General features: G+C 35.9%; 1 protein-coding gene across 1 annotated transcript in view; it reads right to left on the bottom strand.

The window, feature by feature from the left end:
* col18a1a (collagen type XVIII alpha 1 chain a) overlaps positions 1-16,949 on the bottom strand; it is a 33,120-nt gene extending 16,171 nt beyond the window's left edge. Inside the window, 5 exon segments of the mRNA XM_042764457.1 lie at positions 277-352; positions 3,363-3,416; positions 5,450-5,533; positions 7,765-8,306; positions 16,338-16,949. Coding sequence (XP_042620391.1) covers positions 277-352; positions 3,363-3,416; positions 5,450-5,533; positions 7,765-8,306; positions 16,338-16,518 — 937 coding nt within the window. The 5' untranslated portion in view covers positions 16,519-16,949.
* Positions 16,950-17,953: the final 1,004 nt, after the last annotated feature.

Raw genomic sequence — 17,953 nt, 5'->3', positions numbered from 1 at the left:
CACACTTTCTGAGTAAGGTGGTTGAATAATGAACACATGCTGGTGGCCATTCATGCTGTTCTTTGCAGAAGTGTAATCTAGGCATGCAACTCAAATATTTTCTTTCATGAACAAAATGACAGAATCAGAAAGATGTAAATGAACCCCCAAAATTAATTACTCCTAGTTTACAAGAAGAAAAAGAGCCACTTAAGTGAGTAAGAAATACTATTGATGGGCTGTGCTGTCAGACTAGCTGATGTTTTGTAGACAGATCAGTTCAGAGTGAAAGCTCACCTGTCAGCTGCTTCTCAACAAGTGGTCTGCTGGTCACCGGCGGCTGCTGGATCGGCCGAGAGGAGGGAGGTGTCGGCTGCAAATGATATATATCATTAATATAGCAATTAGCATAAACTGCAAATTAGAGTCAATCAACATTGTAGTACAATGTACATAAAAGCATGTGCACTGATAAAAATCTTATTTTTAATGAGTGCCTTATTTTGTTTACCAGTAAAAATATCTAGGCATCCTTAAAACAAGACAAATTTACAAAACTGTTTAAACATTATTAGATATTATGTCTTGTTTTCAGATCATTTATTTTGAAAAAGTGTATTTTTCCATTAATATATATTAATATATATTTTATAAAAAAAAATAAAAACAATAAAAATTATTTATTCCTGTGATGGCAAACTGAATTTTGAGAATTTAGAGGCAACCATTACTCCATTATTCACCATCACATGATACTTCAAAAAACATTTGAATATGCTGATTTGGTGCTCAAGAATAATTCATTTTTTGAAGAAAACATGATACACTTTTTCTGGATTCATTTCATGAATAAAAAAGTTCAAAAGACCAGCATTTGTTTATTTGAAATAGAAATCATTTGTAACAATGTAGAAGTATTTACTTTAAATTCTGTACAATTTAATGCATCTTTGCTGAATAGAAATGAGTAATTCCTTTCAAAAAGACCCCAAAAGTCTTGATATGTTTTGCAATTTTGCATCTAAAGTAAATGTATCTTGTTATAAGAACATTTCAAAATTTATACTTTTCAATGTTTAGTACTCTAGAAAATAATGTGCCTTAAATCGAGGAGACGTGTACTAAAAGCCACAAAAACTACTTTGTGTCCTTTTTCTGTTTTAATTTTTTTTGCAGCATAGCTTAAAAAACACTATATCACTTCTTATACCTTTCATACTTGTTCCAACACAGTTTAAATTAATTTCACTGCTTGTGTACAAACAGTTTAGACCTCTGTGACCTCAAATATTACCAAGAACATCTTAAACACTAGACAACATTCAATATGGGAAATCAAAGAACCGTGATGCTGATTGCACAGATATTTGTATAGACACACACCCCATGCAGCCAACTTGAAGAGAGATTCAGACATATAATTAACAGTTAACAATGCTCCTTGAAGAAAAGCTGCCAGGGCAGGATGATTGAAGTGCACACACAAAGAGGGCCTAACCTTGCACTTTACAAAACATGCACTGCTGAAATATCAGGCATCAGGTTCTTGAACACTCTGATCCTCAGATTTCACGTCGGTATTGAGAAAAAGGAGTCTTTGGTGAGAGGACATGAAGTGCTCTGATGGCCAGTGTGAGAGGATGCTGACAGCATGTATTTTCAGACCAAGAGAACGATCGTCTTGGGGACGATAGGTGCCACGGGTCCCGGCGTCTAAAGATAGAGGTGAGCAGAGATGCAAGAAACTATTCACCTATAAACACCTTCAAAACATTAGGCTGCTAAACAAGAATCTCTGCAGCTATTCTGACTTGTCACTGCTGCATGAGATGGGCAAGAATTTCTCTGCAGCTATTGGTCTTCTGACCTTGAAAACTTACACTGGGATATTCTGGAGGAGTTTGCATCTAAATACACATATATATATATACATATAGATATATTATATATATATATATATATACGTCGCCCTGGAAACCAATACAAACACCTATAGTCTCACATATCATATATATATACACAGATACATATATATATATATAAATTAAGAGAGCACACAGGAAGCACCAACCAGCAGAAAGCGGATCAGGACACTTCACCAGGCAACCTCTTCACTTATCAATAAACCCACCCTCCGGGGCATTTAATTTTGCACGCACCCTAATGTAAATGTAAATGTAATGTAAAATATATAAAAGAATACAGAATACAAGTAAAATACCAATTTAAATGCAATTTCATGTGTGGTCTCAGTCTTTTGGATCCCCTGTATACAAGCATCTCTATATTCTCTATATATGCTTAATAACTATGAGTGTAGAGAAAAACAAAAATACTAATAATACTTGAGCAATGAAGACACACTAAAATTCTTTTTTTTCCACAGATAATTGTAATGAAGTCAAACTTGTGTTTAACACTGTCACAAGACTGCTTCTCTCCCTCGAGATATAATAATCGCATAAAATTAGATTACACAAAGAAGCCTACACATGAGGCAGTCATGCAACCCAGTTTGCAAAAAATCATGCCCACCAGGTGCCCTCTCCTCACATGCACTTTCCAGCATCCAAGGAGAGTTGGATTGACTGTGAAACAAGCGTGGAAAATGTCCCAGGGGAAATGTGCCATCCATCAAAATGGATTCCATGGTAAGACAAAATAAAGTTTACTTTACTGCACTTTGGAAAGCCATCTCTCTCTCTCTCTGTCACAGCGTGTTAAAACACGTTGTGTACTGCAAAAGCAAACAAAAACTGTGTAATTTAAAATGACTAGGTTAGAATTAAATTAATACCTGCATGCTTGCCAGCAGCTGTTTAAAGATGTTAAAACAAATACAATGGCAATAAATACTTGCAAGTGAAAGGAAAGATGCTTCTAAGAAGCAGCAACATTCACACAAGTACAATATACTCAGATAATTAAAAAACATACTAAAAAAGTAGTTCTTAAAACATTCTTAAAGTTACACAAAACTTCAGCACTGATAAATAAACCAGTCAAAAAAGTAGACACTTATGGGAGAAGATCTTTGCAGTCAACACACAACAGCCACCTGGTTGCTTTCTATTGTAATTAGCTCTGGCAAGCTCAGACACGGGCCTCGCACATCAGTAGCAAAGGGTTCATTTCAATTTCCACATGGACTATTTCTGGATTACCAACATAAGGCTTGGGAATGGAGTCTGGAGATAATGGAGTTCATCTGGGACTTTCCCCCAGAAGATGAACAAGTGTACAGCGACAGACCTGTCAGAAATCACACGCTGCTGTTCTGGAAACAGCCGGGAACCTCAGGATCATCATTAGATGTTTTGAATGTGGACACTACATGAATCACAACAAGTTTACATATTTTCTGAGGAAAATTAAGGTAATACCTGGATTGATGGTCGTCCTTCTCCATCTCCACTTGCTCCGTAATCACCTGATCCCTGTAGATTCCGAAGAAGAACGGAAAACTACATAAATTTCATCACACTGTTTTCTAGTTAGCTGGAGGGCATGTAATACATCATGTGTCATACTGATGGGCATTAAAGCTTTATCCTGTGGAAAACCTAACTGGAGGCGACACATTCTTTTCTAGAAATGAATGGAAGTAAATTTCAAGCACTATCAGTCATAGAAGGATAACAATCAGTCGACAAATACTCCAGTCACTCCTTAAAAGGAAAAGTTACTCATCCTTATGTCATTCCAAACCAATGTTATTTTCATTCTTACATGAAATACAAGTTACATTTGTTTATATAGCGCTTTACACAATGCAGTTTATTTCAAGACAGCTTCACTTTAATAATACAGGAAAATAACATTGTTAATGTTTTAAAATTCATCAACTAACTTAATTTAAGTTTTAAAGCAGTGTCTTTATTCAGCTCAGTTTAGTTCAGTGTTGTTTCAATTTAGTTGGATATTTGTGGGTAAAGATGATCAAGTATGGAATTGTTCAATTCAACTATATTTTTGTGATGCTTTTATGCTATTTTTTGTCCTTTTTGAAACTATAAATACACTTCTGTTGTGTGGAAAAGATTGCAGACATTCAGTCTGCACACCTGTCATATTTCAAGAAAGAAAAAAGATAATACTGGACTGGAAAGACAAACTGGATGAGTAAATGATGACAGCATTTCAATTTTGGGGTGAACTATTGCTTTAAGGTTCAGATTTAATGTAAATTTAGCTCATTTGGTAGGGCTTTGGTAGGACATTGGTTCAGTTCCCAGGAAACAAAAGAACTGATAAAATATATACCTTAAAATGCACTGTGAGTTGCTTTAGATACCAGCTTCTGCCAAATGCATAAATATAAATGTAAAGTGATGCCGCAGCAATTCTGAGATGAGTCACCTGGGGAAGACAGTCTAAATCTGAACACTTGCACCAGGCAAGCTATCTCTTTCTCATTGGTCTCATTTATAAAAGACTACACAATAACTGGCTAAAAAAACACACATCTTCAATGCTTTCCTTTTACAAAAGACAATTCACTTGTTTGAAAATGCAGCTAGACCTTGATTTATGCAGCGGATCTCCCAGAGTACAATTTTATTACTTTTCACCTCGCTGCATTAGCCAATCTTTGGATTAATCACCCATTTTAGAACCACTAAACATTTAATAGTGCGTGTAGCTGTAATGTGAAGCATTTATGTACCTATTTCTCATTTCCCACAAAGCTGAGGCATAATAAAGGCATAACATGAGTGAAAATGATCATTTCACTTATGGTGTTTTTAGTCCTGTAGATCATTCTGGAAAAGGGACTTACACTGTTATAATGTTTCATTTAACTCTTGGTTCAGTTTGAGCATTTCAAATTATATAGTTAAGCAATATCACAAAGGAGGAGTGCTGTTTGGCCCCGAATATCATCATCAATGTCATATTGTTTATTGAACAAATCAAGTTTGTGTTACATTTTCTGTTTTTGCTTTTTCTTTGTCAATGCAAATTTCCAAATGAAACCACAGAAGAACTGTTTAGACTCTCTGAGTAATGCATAGCATTGCTTCGCTAGTGAATCAGTTTAATGAACGATTAATGATTGACTGAAGAAATCGGCCATTTAAATTAATCATTTGAATGAATGACTCAAATCATCAAGACTTGCCTCTACCTACTGTTAATTTTAGTTTCATATTTAAAGTATCACTTCATTTTTTTTTTAATGAATCCAGTTTAAGGGGGCATATATTACCTCATAGTGAAAGCATTAATTTCTGAATAAATCACTGCATAGAATATGAAAAATATAAAAAGCCAATGTACCAGCCCAAAAACACACACAGAAAAATATCTAATTATCATTATCAACAAACTCGCAGAAAATATTGAGATATATTGAGATCCAACATTGATTGCAGTGTTCATATATGCCTAAATGAACCAAAAAGGCCTCTAACACTCCAAACGGCTCTTAGACACTCTTATTTGAAAGCTTATGTGCTTTAAGTCTTACCGCATCAAAGTCATCCTCATCTTCTTCACAGTGCCGTTCAGCCGCCCCAGGGTCTTTCAAAACCCTTACATCGCCGATAACACCCTAGAACAATCACACACACAGGTTAGTGAGCTTATTTTGATGGCCATAGCAGGTGTGGTGATATACAGGCCATGCTGTAGGGCAGCTGCTCATTAGAAACTGAATCCACTGCTCATTATCATGCCATTGCCTTTCACGGCAAAAATGCTGGCAGTCAGATAACAATGTGTGCCTGATATCTTACTTTTCAAACACATGGCTATCTGTCTCCATGTGGGATTTCCCTTTCATGGTTTGCAGCACAGATGGTGATAACATTCAATATGATCCAACAAGCAACACATTCAGCCAATCACTTAATTATTCTCATGTTGTTCCAAAGCTGTGATTTATTTTCTTCTGTGGAACACAAAAGGAGATGTTTAGCAGAATGTTGATGTTGCTCATTTCCACACAATAAAAACTGAGGCCCAAGAGATGTCAAGTTTCGCAAGGATAAAAAGCATAATAAAAGTAGTCCATACAACTATTTCTGCTCTATTTTAAATCTTCTGAAGCCACATGATAACTCTGAGAAGTAGATTGAAGTTATAATTTACTAATAAGGTGGCAAATTTCAAAATGCACAACTTCATATTACATGAATGAGATTTGAAAGAAGATTATTAAGAACAGCATGAACATCCAAAAAGCTCTTTTGTGGCCTACAAAGAAAGAAAAGAAAATCAAACCCTTTAGGAACAATATGAGGTTGAGTAAGTGATTATAGAAATGTGGGTAAGTTGCTGGTAAGATCTGACAGGACTTCCCTTCTCATGTCTCAAGGGCTAAGGTCAAAGGTTTAGGAACAGAATGCAGGGAAGGAAGCTTTATGATGTCTTAATTGCCCTTTTATTTCACGCTGTGACCTGCCGAGACCCTCTTACAGCCCCAACGAGGGGTCAGATTTACAGACCTGATTGTGCCACAGTTATGCACATGGTCTTAATGAGAGGGATGAAATAGCAATCATATCTTGCTTAATCAGATCTGTAATTATGATGGCCATCTCCTCATGATGGAGTTCCCACAGGAAATGAAAGCCACATGAAACAAGGAGCCATACTGAACTGAACAAGATCCATCTGCTTTTGAGTGTCCATTATGAGCTCTGGGAAATGCAAGGCCTTTCTGCTGCCTCAGTTGCCTCACTATGGTTATTGAACAACATGCTTGAAAGCACTAGCATAACTAGAGGACACAAGGCAGGGCATTCAATCACATCACTTCACAGATCAGTTAGGCTGCTTTAGTAGCACAGCAGCTGGTGAAGAATCTGTTGGCCTATAAAAGCTGATATAAATAATTATTTTTATATATATGTGTTTATATACTGTATGTGTATATATATATATATATATATATATATATATATATATATATATATATATATATATAGTTTAAATATATATATATATATATATATATTTCAAGTTCATAATGCCACCAAACGGTGTTGGAAAAATTCTTTATATATTCAAAATATTGTTTAAATATATAGATACTTATTTCATTTTTTTATGTAATTAGATTTTTTTTTTCTTTTCTGAAAGAAAGACAAATATAAGTTATGCTTCTAAATAACGTAATATTAAACAGCTCATCAGGGAAGGATGGAATAAGCAATTCAATTAGATTAAATTGAATTGCATTTAAAAAAAATATAAAAGTTATATATAAGATTTAGAAAGCAAATAATATAATTATTTAGTGATATATAAATAACATTAATTGTGTGTGTGTGTGCGATTCAACAAATTTAATTTAACAAATGATGCTAAAATAAACAAAAATGCATAATACATAGAATATATGAATCAATTTTTTTTATTAATTAATATATCAAAGTAAAATAAATAAGTAATATAGAAATAAAATACAAAATATGCTGTTAGTTCTCATCTGACTGAATTCGGGGGAAGAATAAGGCAGCGGCCGGTTTTCACTGATCTCAGATCAAGCTGTGGGGTCAACTGCTGGACACTGCTACACGAAATTAACAGGACCTAATTGCTCCCCTGTGGTTTTTTAAAGCAATTAACTGCTCTACTCCAACAAGGAAAGATGAGTAGACTATTTTACGACAACAGAATGTTTGTTGTGTTTTAAACAGGCCAATATGAGCAATCAAATCATGCAAGAGTCACTCAATCACAGAGATTTTCATTGCACCTTTACTGGGATAAGTTAGCCTTGGTTTGACTTGTTTTCACTGGGATATCATGATTTGAAAGAATGGACTGTGTACATACCAAAAACTTATTAGGGTCTGCTCCACTGGCATGACCAACAAACACTCCAGCCCCGACATCCAGGTCCATATCATCTGGAGACCGCTCAAAAGAGATGACCTGAGGATCTGAGTCACAGTTGAAGTAGAGGGAAACACGCTCATTCAAAACACTGATGGAAAACCGGGTCCAGGTGTTCACCATGGAGGGCACGGAAAATCTGGCCGCCTCGTATGAGCTCTCAGAGTCTGGCTCAGTGTAGTAGAAGATGATATACTGCTTGCCCTTCTCCACTGCTGACAGCTTCACACCAACATACATGATGTTCTGGGTTGGGTCAGTGATGGAGAAGATGACACCAGGCTTGGAGGATGTGGGTTTTATGTTGAAGATAAGGGAGAAGTCACGGAAGAAAGGGTTGGGCAGGTGGGCCGCAGCTGACTGACCCACATTGGAGCTTTGGTCAAACACATAGCCAGGGCTGTTATCATGGTCAAAGACTTTGGAGACACCAACAGGTGGAGGATCACCAATTAACTGCAACAGCGACACTCCACTTTCTTCTGTGGAAAGAAAGGAAAAGAATATGAATGGACTTTACAAAGCACAATACAAAAGTGAATGGGCAGCAGGTTGGGACTAGGTTAAAAAGCACATTATTAGTCTGCTCAAACATGTATTGTAGAGGAAGTGCTCAACATTGACAGCTGTGATGGGAAATCAAGGGGTGAATCTTGACTTTAGTTGTGAAATACTGTGAGAAAGCATTACTTTGGCTGTATCTTTAGTGAGCTAAAAGTAATTTTTGAATAAAAAAGACATTTCAAGACAGACAGTTTCATGTAACTCGTGTTTGGGACTTTTTGATATCCTAAAACAATATACAACACTTTTGATTTAACAAGAATGTAAATTTATCAGCCAATAAAATTTCCCAGTTTTAACAGAAAGTGACACCTTGGGTTATTTGTTCCCAGTGGGCCTTCTTGATTATGAAATGTACTATGTATATACACTGACATCTTTTAAATGTTATAAATACTATGTGAACAATATAAAATATATTTTATGAGAATATTATTTTATGACTTATTGCTTGACTCAAGGGGATATATAACTTGTTTTGGCCTGAGACAGGGGAATTCCTGTCAACTTTTACAAATTTAGGCTCCAAAATAAAAGCAATGTTATCAAAATTTGAAGAAACTGATATTCAAAATGAAATTTTGAAAAAACTAATTTCAATAAAATAAAAAGATAATTTCAATAAAAACAAACTTCTCTAAAATAAAATATATTTTAAAATTAAATAAAATAATTAATGGATACTACTTTATGGTGTATATATAAATCAAACTTAGACTGCTGGATGAGATCAGGACACTCACATGCTAACGTTACTCAGCACAGACATATTTAGCTAGTTGTGAAAATAAGCTAGACATGGAAACATCACAGGCTCCATGTGCTGACATGTCATGAGGAGGAGGGAAAGGTGTGAGGTTACAGCTGGACAGCTTAAGACCCTTCCTGCCCACACACACACACACACACACACACACACACACACACACACACACACACAACACAACACATTGATTCTGCTTTTATAAATATAGAAAAGTAAGAACAGGGTGTTTTTTGCCAAAAAAGTCCCTCCGTTTTCTATCATATTGAAGATCATTTTGTTTTGTTCGACAAAACAGCAAGAAACGAAAGCCAAAACAAATAAAAAACACACAAAACAAAACACTTAATAACATAACAAGTGTTCATTAAACTGATGTATAAATGTGTGTTTTGTAAATGTTAATAGAAACATTAAAGAATCTTTTGACACATGACTTTTTTAAAAGACTACCAAGTACAGCTCATGAGCACATGGTCTTATTTATCAAACAAAGATCAAAGTCCTTTAGGGGCTTACAAATTCATCAAGTTCTTCAGATGGTGCTTTTGTTATGAGTTGAAACAAAACTCTTCTTGCTTTTGTTGCACATGAAAGGATTAGAAAAGAAAACACACCTTACTTACGGTTTTGGTGTGACGTGAATTTCTAGTGGATAATGTTCAGCTTGTGAACTTAATCTTAGGATTGATTTACCTAGAGTAGACAGAGGACAACCACTCTTCCGAGTTTCACTATTCAAAGCGTAAACTGTCTTTAGATCATGACAAGATAATGACAAACTTGCATTCCTGCACAAGTTCAGGTGCTGTTGTGTAAACAGTGGACATGCTAAACCAGTGTTCAATGGCTAATGGCCACTTCAATGCGAACCTAAAGTTTTCTGAGACATGTTGGGCTTTTCTGACAGCAGGCAATAAATTCTAATTCCAGAATCCAGATGTGTAGGGATAGAATGAGACTTACAGAAGCCCCTGAGGCTGTGTGTGTCTGCTCTTGTACATGAATACAACAACCAAGACAATTGACACTAATGACTATCATAAAGACTTTTTGCAACTGAAAAGTGCTTCCATTTCTGACACCATCATCATTACTTGGTCCAGCCAGATCAAGACTAGGTAGTGCCAGGAAAGATAGAATCAATAGCAGAATTTTTAAGTCAATGGATGCAACTGGAATGAAACAGGGTATACAATGAGAAGGGAAATATCTGTATTTGATTTATTTATTGGGATTTCATTGCATTGTTAAAAATTTATATTTTAATATAAATGTAACAAAAATATAAAAATATTAAAAAGCAGACAAACACACAATACAAAGCAACTATAAATGCATAAGCTGGTCTTATTTACTGAAAGAAAATCTTTTGGCAAAAACATTTACCATTCTATGTCAGTTAGTTGATTTGATCTTGTGCGAGACAATAAAAAGACTAGTTTTACATGTCTGCTGAGGTTTGTCCATTAACTTCTTTCCATGTGACACTTCTGATGACCTGTAGCATCCATATGTTCACCAAACAAGCCAAGCCTGACATCAATATGCGTCAATGTTTTACTACCTCTTTGTAATCTGGAATAGATCTCAAAGGGCCACCAAGTTAGAGTTAAAAATTTAATTAAAGTGCCTGTATACTGATCCATAGTGTTCTTCACTTCTATGAAACTAAATAGGCTGGTTAAACCAAACATGAAAACTATTGCAGGTGAAATAATATTTATTACTTAAAACATTACACATTTAAAGTTACACATCAAAATATGACTTCAGGGGCTAATGAAAAATGCTTAGGTCCTGAATATAGCTGACAAGAGAGTATACAGGGCATATCTAAATTACGAATGGACCTATAAAACAGTAAAAAAAAAAAAAAAAAAAAAAAAAAAAAAAAAAACTGAAAATATGAAAACTGCAAAATATTCACATCACATCAATCAAACATGAATCGAACTGACCTTCAATTAAAGTAAGTGTTAATTCTCTATTTTAAGGCCATGAATACCAAAAAATTCCCTAATTTTCAGATTTCCTTATTATGAGTTTTAGCTTGAAGTTAGATTGATTTACATAAGTTTGGCACTTTAATCTTTGGCTGCCACAGAATGCAATTTCTAATCAAGCACTTTAAATAAGATGTGAGCTAAATCACAAAAAACTAAATCATCAATGTCATTCACCATGGAGCATGTGGTTCAACATTTAAAGTCAAACGTCTGCAATCAAATGTCTCAGGTGATCTTATTCTACCAAACAGGACTGCATAAGAGGTCTGCTGACTTGCACCTTTTATGGGACACTAAAGAGCATTAAAGATTGGATAGTAATACATTTTAGTGCAATAGGAACACTTAATTTCTTTTGCCAATACAATGGAAGACATAAATGCTGTATGATCCAATGTGACATCAACACTACCAATATACCCCAGCAAACCAGTTTAACCTTGGAGGCACCATAAAGGCAATAGAACATCTCTGCTAAGATTCTCAACCCAACAATTCCACATTTAATTTTTTTTCTGAGAGTCAAGTCATCTTGGCAATTGCAGGAATTGCCCTCTCAGTTGATCCATTACAGAATGAATTGAGCACACTGTCTATTGGCACTCAGAGACTCCACTGTTGTGAAAAAAGTTTCATGAAGAGCCTCTGACCCAATGAGAAATCTAGCACAATAACTTCCATTTTCCCAAAGAAGCCATTTTCCCCCAAATCTAATAGCTCCATCTACAAGCTTCACTGGAGTCCAGACACTACATAATCCCATTATGATCTATGACACTATTTGAGAAAGCTTTCAGAACAGTCATCGCAGGATATGAGACGAGACCGTACAGGAGATGAAAGTGTGTGTGCAGCAGTGAGAGGGAGTAACTAACTAAAAGTAGTGACATCACTAACAGAATTTCTTTTTTTTTGTACTCTGACAGCAACTCAACTGCTTTAAAAATAATGTTACAGTGGTCCAAGCTACACTACTGTTCAAAACTTTGGGGTCAGCAGGATGTTTTTTCCTTTTGTTTGAAAGAAATTAGTACTTTTATTCATTCATTTCCATTAAATGTATCAAAAGTGAAAGTACATGCATTTAATATCTTACAAAAGATTTCTGTTCCAAATAAATGTGGTTACATCTTTTAAAATTTCTATTCATATGGTTTCCACAAAAATATGAAGCAAAACAACTGTTGCCAATATTTATACTAATAAGAAATGTTTACTGAGCATCGAATCAGCATATTAGAAGTGTATCGAAGTGTATGTAAAGATGCTGCCCCCTAACGAGCTTTTAATGTAGTTAATTACTCTTTTAAAAGATTTTCAAAGACTTCCCCAGCAGAAAGGAATTCTGATGAGGAGTGCAAACACCTTAAAATAACAGACTAATTAACAAGAACAATCAATTGTAGTTAAAGGAAGACTAGACGGTCTGTTATATATTAGCCTGTCCTTCACACATGCCCCCAGAGCCTCACAAAAACTAACAATGGCTAGATGCTGTCACACTTAACGATCTATTGCCCCTGACAATTTCACTTTCCAACACAAGCAGCACACCTGGAATTCACTTTTTAGCCTGCGATGAAACAAATGTTGAATCCCTCACATGTAGCTAACATAAGAACTGTATAGTTAGCATAACTCAAACCATGAACAAACATGTGCAAACTGCACTACCATAGGGACTCTTTACAGGAAGCTTTAAAGTTTCTATATACAGTAGGCATTTACATAGTCTTGCATTGTTAATATGCAAGAAAACCTTGACAACATCCCCCTACAGTCACAATACATGGGAAAAGTTGTTACAATAGCATATATACATATTGATAGGATTTGTACTAGTGCTGGGAGTTCGCCTAACTGTTAACTTAACCTGCAAAGATCACCAGCGGCTTCGGATTATTGTTGTTTCACATTCACAGCATGATAAAACATCACAGTCTTACTTCATTTGGACAAACTGAGTATCATTAGAAAGATTAAAGACTCCAGCTTCGATATATGACCAATGTTATGATAAAACTTGATTGCAGTGACAGTAATTTCTTAATTTATGTCAGAAGTGCCAAATAATCAATCTTTAATGTACAGTATGACATTTTCAATAGAATAGCAACACGCATTCATATTCAATCACTGTGGTTTATTTGTGTTTACATAGCTGTACTGAACAGCGTCCATTAGGGCTATAGTGCAAAAGTGTGCAAACTCCGATAAATATTGAAATATTTACATGTTTACTTCATATTTCCTCATAAAGAATCATAATTTCTATTTATTTTCCATAGTTTTATGTGATCTGATGAGCATTAGCTGCTTCCAGCGCTCTGTCTGTGTTTTCTCTTCCATGAAATATTGAATGAAAATCCTAAATACTGGGAGTGGGGGTTTATATGAATGTATTTCTGAGGGGAACTGACTGTCTTCAGAAAAGTTTAGAGAGTATTTTCGTTTCATCTTGCCTCCGTATAATGCATATTATACCAGGGGGCCGCTGAATGCATCTGACTGGCTGACGAATGTTTTAAGGTGTGCAATTATTATTTAGCGGTAACCAAGGCAAGTCTGTATCACTTCTGTCCAATTTGCGCCATCTGCTACAAAAGAGTGAATTTGCATTCTCTTACAGACCGTCTGCTGTTTTTGTTACATGCACATGTTTTATGTAGTATAGTTTCACAAAGCTACAGTCAAACCATTATGTTTTTACTTAAAAATCTTGAAATTATACAATCTAATTTAAATCAAAAACTGTTCATGCAACATCTTTGGATAGTGATTAAAATGCAGTGGTTCTGCAACAGTTTTATGCATTCTGAGTCATACAATGGCCCAGTCGGGGGGGAAAAATGTGATAAACTGTGTGAAACCTCCACAATTCCAAAAAAAAAGAAACCTGATACAGATTTTTGGTCAAACTACCCAGCACTATTTTGTATCAAAATTGCATTATTTGTATATTTGTATTATTCTAATAATAATACAAAATGTGAGATTTTATTCCACTGTGTCCTTGGATGGTCTCTTAAAACATGATGTCCACTCAAAGATGTCAATATAACAAGCTGTCTGAGAGATAATGCCTTTTTAGACACTTTTAAGATAAAGGGCACTTGGCCCCAGCAAACACAGGAAATTCAAGCAAGTCTACAACAGCTACAAATGTTTTTGTTTTTTTTATCATATAAAACCATCTGCAGTTCTAGCTATTCATCATCACTCTATTTGCTCATTGTGTATTTATATATATTCATTTGGTTCACAATTCACATAACCGTTTATTCTGTAACCATGTTTCTAGATGTTTATCACAAAACCACACAAATACCAACGGTATGCTCTCTGGATTTACTTGGCAGAGGATTGCAATCATAAATTCAGCCTGAACATATGGACTAACAATTCTGTGTTAAGTCACTCCTGCCAAAAATGTTAACCTGAAAGCTGCATTTACTGCATCTCAGCACAAAGACATACTTATTAAAAGACAGATGGTTCTGTCCTCCAGCCACTGAGACGATGAACATTTATCTGTCCTCCACAGTCAAGAATAAACTCTGGAATAAGGGGGAAATCATGAACGGCATTCACTATCAAAAACAACTTAAGATCAAAGTGTTTGCTTCCCAAATAGTTTGACAATTTTACGGATTTATTCTCTTATATTCACCAAGTCTAACCACATTTATGAAATTATGATTATCTGTGCAACTACAATGCAATCATTAACACCAAGAGGAGTCCCAGTTTAAATCATACCTCCCCCCATTCCTCCAACTGCTAAATAAAGTTAAGCTATTTTGTACAAAATAAATTTACAGGACATTTCCAGCCTTTCTTGAATTATTAGATAATAATTTAATCTCAGATCACCTTCACAAAGACAAATATTCTAGGCAATAAAAAAGCTGGGTAAATTAAAATATTTTATATTTATCTTAAATTATCATATATTTAAAATAATTGATTAAATAATTAATTAAAACATAATAAACCACAACAATCCAAGACCGTGGGAATTGAGAGTCACATGTGCTTTGAAACACATAAACATGCAAAGACTTGATTTAGTAGTGCCATGCAGTCATCCTTCACTATTCCATGCAGTTTTGACAAGCATGCAAAGTGAATGCATTAAAACACATCTCCCCAGAGACTCTGAGAGCTTACAACTGTTGAAGACCAAACAACACTTACAGACAAACAAAAACCCTTGTGAGGACTGGTGAATTACAAACAGACAGACAGGGGGTACCAGTTGAAAATGCATTTCTCTATTTTTTTTTAAGAGTAAAAGAGATGGCATTCTAACCGGGCGTTACCTTTCTGGTTACTAACTGACAAGCACCGATACCCATCATGCTTCTCTTCAGGCAGAGAGTGGCACTCCACGGGGAGGCGGCCCTCATCCAGGAGCGTCCAGCAACTGTCACGCAGGACCTCGCAGAAACTGTGACAGGGCAGCGGGGGCGGTAGTCCAGGCGGGCCACACCGCGGGGTCAACAGCAGGCAGAAAAACCATTCCAAGCTATGATGGCAGTTTGACCGCAAAAGCCATGCCCATTGGGTCAAAACTGCCTTAACTTCCTCCACGCTGCTTTGATTTAGAAAATTTGGCACTGCGAAACTCTCCACTCCCATTCTAGTGCAAAATGGCAAATTAGAATCGACTGGCAAGCAGCGCGGGGTTTCGACGACCTTTGGCATGCTAGCTACTAAAAACTCACTTTCAATGGTTAGTAGATTATCTGAGACAGAGTATTCAGAAGAATACAATGATGTGTTATCATAATCATCATGCTCTGTTGAATTATGCTCATTTGAATCATTATAAGTGCTAACTTTTTTATAAGAAACATTCATGCTTTCATTAAATCTGTCTGTTGTGTCGTTGATGCTCTGAAGTCCATCCAACTGGTCCTCTTTGGTCTCCAATGTGAGATTTCTTATATGCAAACTTGCATTTTCAGTAGCAATACCCAAAACGTTGGTTGTCGTAACATAGCCATCCTGTCTTTCGAATTGAGAAGATCCGGATCCAGAAGCAAATTCAGACCATGACCCACTTATAGATTCTGACTCAACCCCCAAATCAGACCTGAACACTGATTTCCCTTCAAAATGACCTCCATTATAACTGACCTCTTTCGGGACCTCAGTTACAGAAGCACTTGTACCTGCTGTTCTGGGCGGTTCTGTCCTCGGTGGTGATGTGGGCCTTGTGGTTGTCAGGTAGGCCGGTGTCTGTGCGCCCTTCATATTTTCTTTTGAGTCATCGAACCAAAACCAGCCATGTGTGTGGCATATCCTCAAACACACCAGAATAAAGAGGCAAAGCCAAAACCTGAGCTTAGACATCACGTTCACTTCCAGTCATTCAGTAATTCAAACAGGATCCTGACATGCCCTCAATAGTAATCCACACAAACCACACACAGACTCGTCCCTGGCTCACCGTAAAGTCACCACAATCAGCCCACAAGCCAGGCAGGAAAAGTTTAGAGGAGGAGTAACATATTTAAAAGAGAGCGGGAGGCTGGTCCATCATTGGCAGAGCTTGGGACCTTTTCCTCCCCCGTAGCTCTATCTCCCCTTTGTCTTTGTGAAAGAGTGTCTCTGATGATAGATATTCTTACCAAAAATGGCTGCAAGGCGTCCTTTTGTATACGCTTCTAAATGCCCTCACTGATGGAATTTAGAGTTGTTTCAACTAACTTTTACAGCTTTTAAAGGAGTAGAGAAATTCCACATACCCCGTTACACAAAAACAAGCTGCTTAAATACTCAAAAAACACCTCTTAAATGCAGAAGTTTATGCTTTAAATGGGTTTGTAATTTCCTGAAGCTCTGATGTAAATTCTAGTTGAAAAAAAAATAATACTAGATTTGCATTTTCTGAAGGAAATACCATTGCTAGCAAGGTATGAAAAAATAGCATTGAGGTAGTTTATGAAATGCTGCATCAGAGACACTTCTCCAGTATTACTGTAACACTAACAACCAAAATCACACACACGTCCATTTAAAAGTTTGAGGTTTGTAAATATTAATAATCAGAAAGTCTGAGGAAAGTCAGTCCATTGTGCAATCACTGTAATTATTATTCTAGAGTTAATAGATCCTACAAAACCCAAACTATGCTACCTAATTAGAACAACTTCCTTAAGATCCTTCTGATGATACAGTACTAAATGTATTCCGTGTTTAGGAGACACAAGTGTCATAAATCACTTCATAACTATGTCAGTGAAGTCTCCAGCTTTGAACTGGAACAAGCTGTCTAAAAACTCGCTCACCTCCAGTATAGGCTGAAACCAACCCCTATCCAGTCAATATAAATCTTGCTATGTGGCTTAAACTCACCATTACTTCTACCTGAACCTACCCCTTACTTTGCACTTCAGCCAGGACACATTTACAGGGACATCTAGAGCTTGTGCACTTGTTCAGGCAAGCCTACGAGAGCTGGTGACAGAGACCCTCTACATGCTAACTGACACTCTATGAGGACTTCTGAAGAAACTTTCAAAATACAAATTTCAAAACATTTCAAAATACACACACGTGACATTGCACATTACCATTTCTTAGTAATTCATTGTGAAATTTACTAGCAATTTCAAAGTGGAAATAGTTTCTATACCCAAGTCTAAAATTACCATGTTCTTACAATTTCGGGACACACAACAAAGACAGTTTTCATTTGCTGCATTTTGTATGTTATATATAATCTTTAATCTTTTATATCTTTGATATGTTTAAATGAATAAATGCAATCATTTCAAGTACAATT

Source organism: Cyprinus carpio, chromosome A9 (genome assembly GCF_018340385.1).
Source record: "Cyprinus carpio isolate SPL01 chromosome A9, ASM1834038v1, whole genome shotgun sequence".
Taxonomy (NCBI): domain Eukaryota; kingdom Metazoa; phylum Chordata; class Actinopteri; order Cypriniformes; family Cyprinidae; genus Cyprinus; species Cyprinus carpio.
Note: the sequence above shows the minus strand (reverse complement) of the source record. Positions and strands in the feature narration are given on the sequence as shown.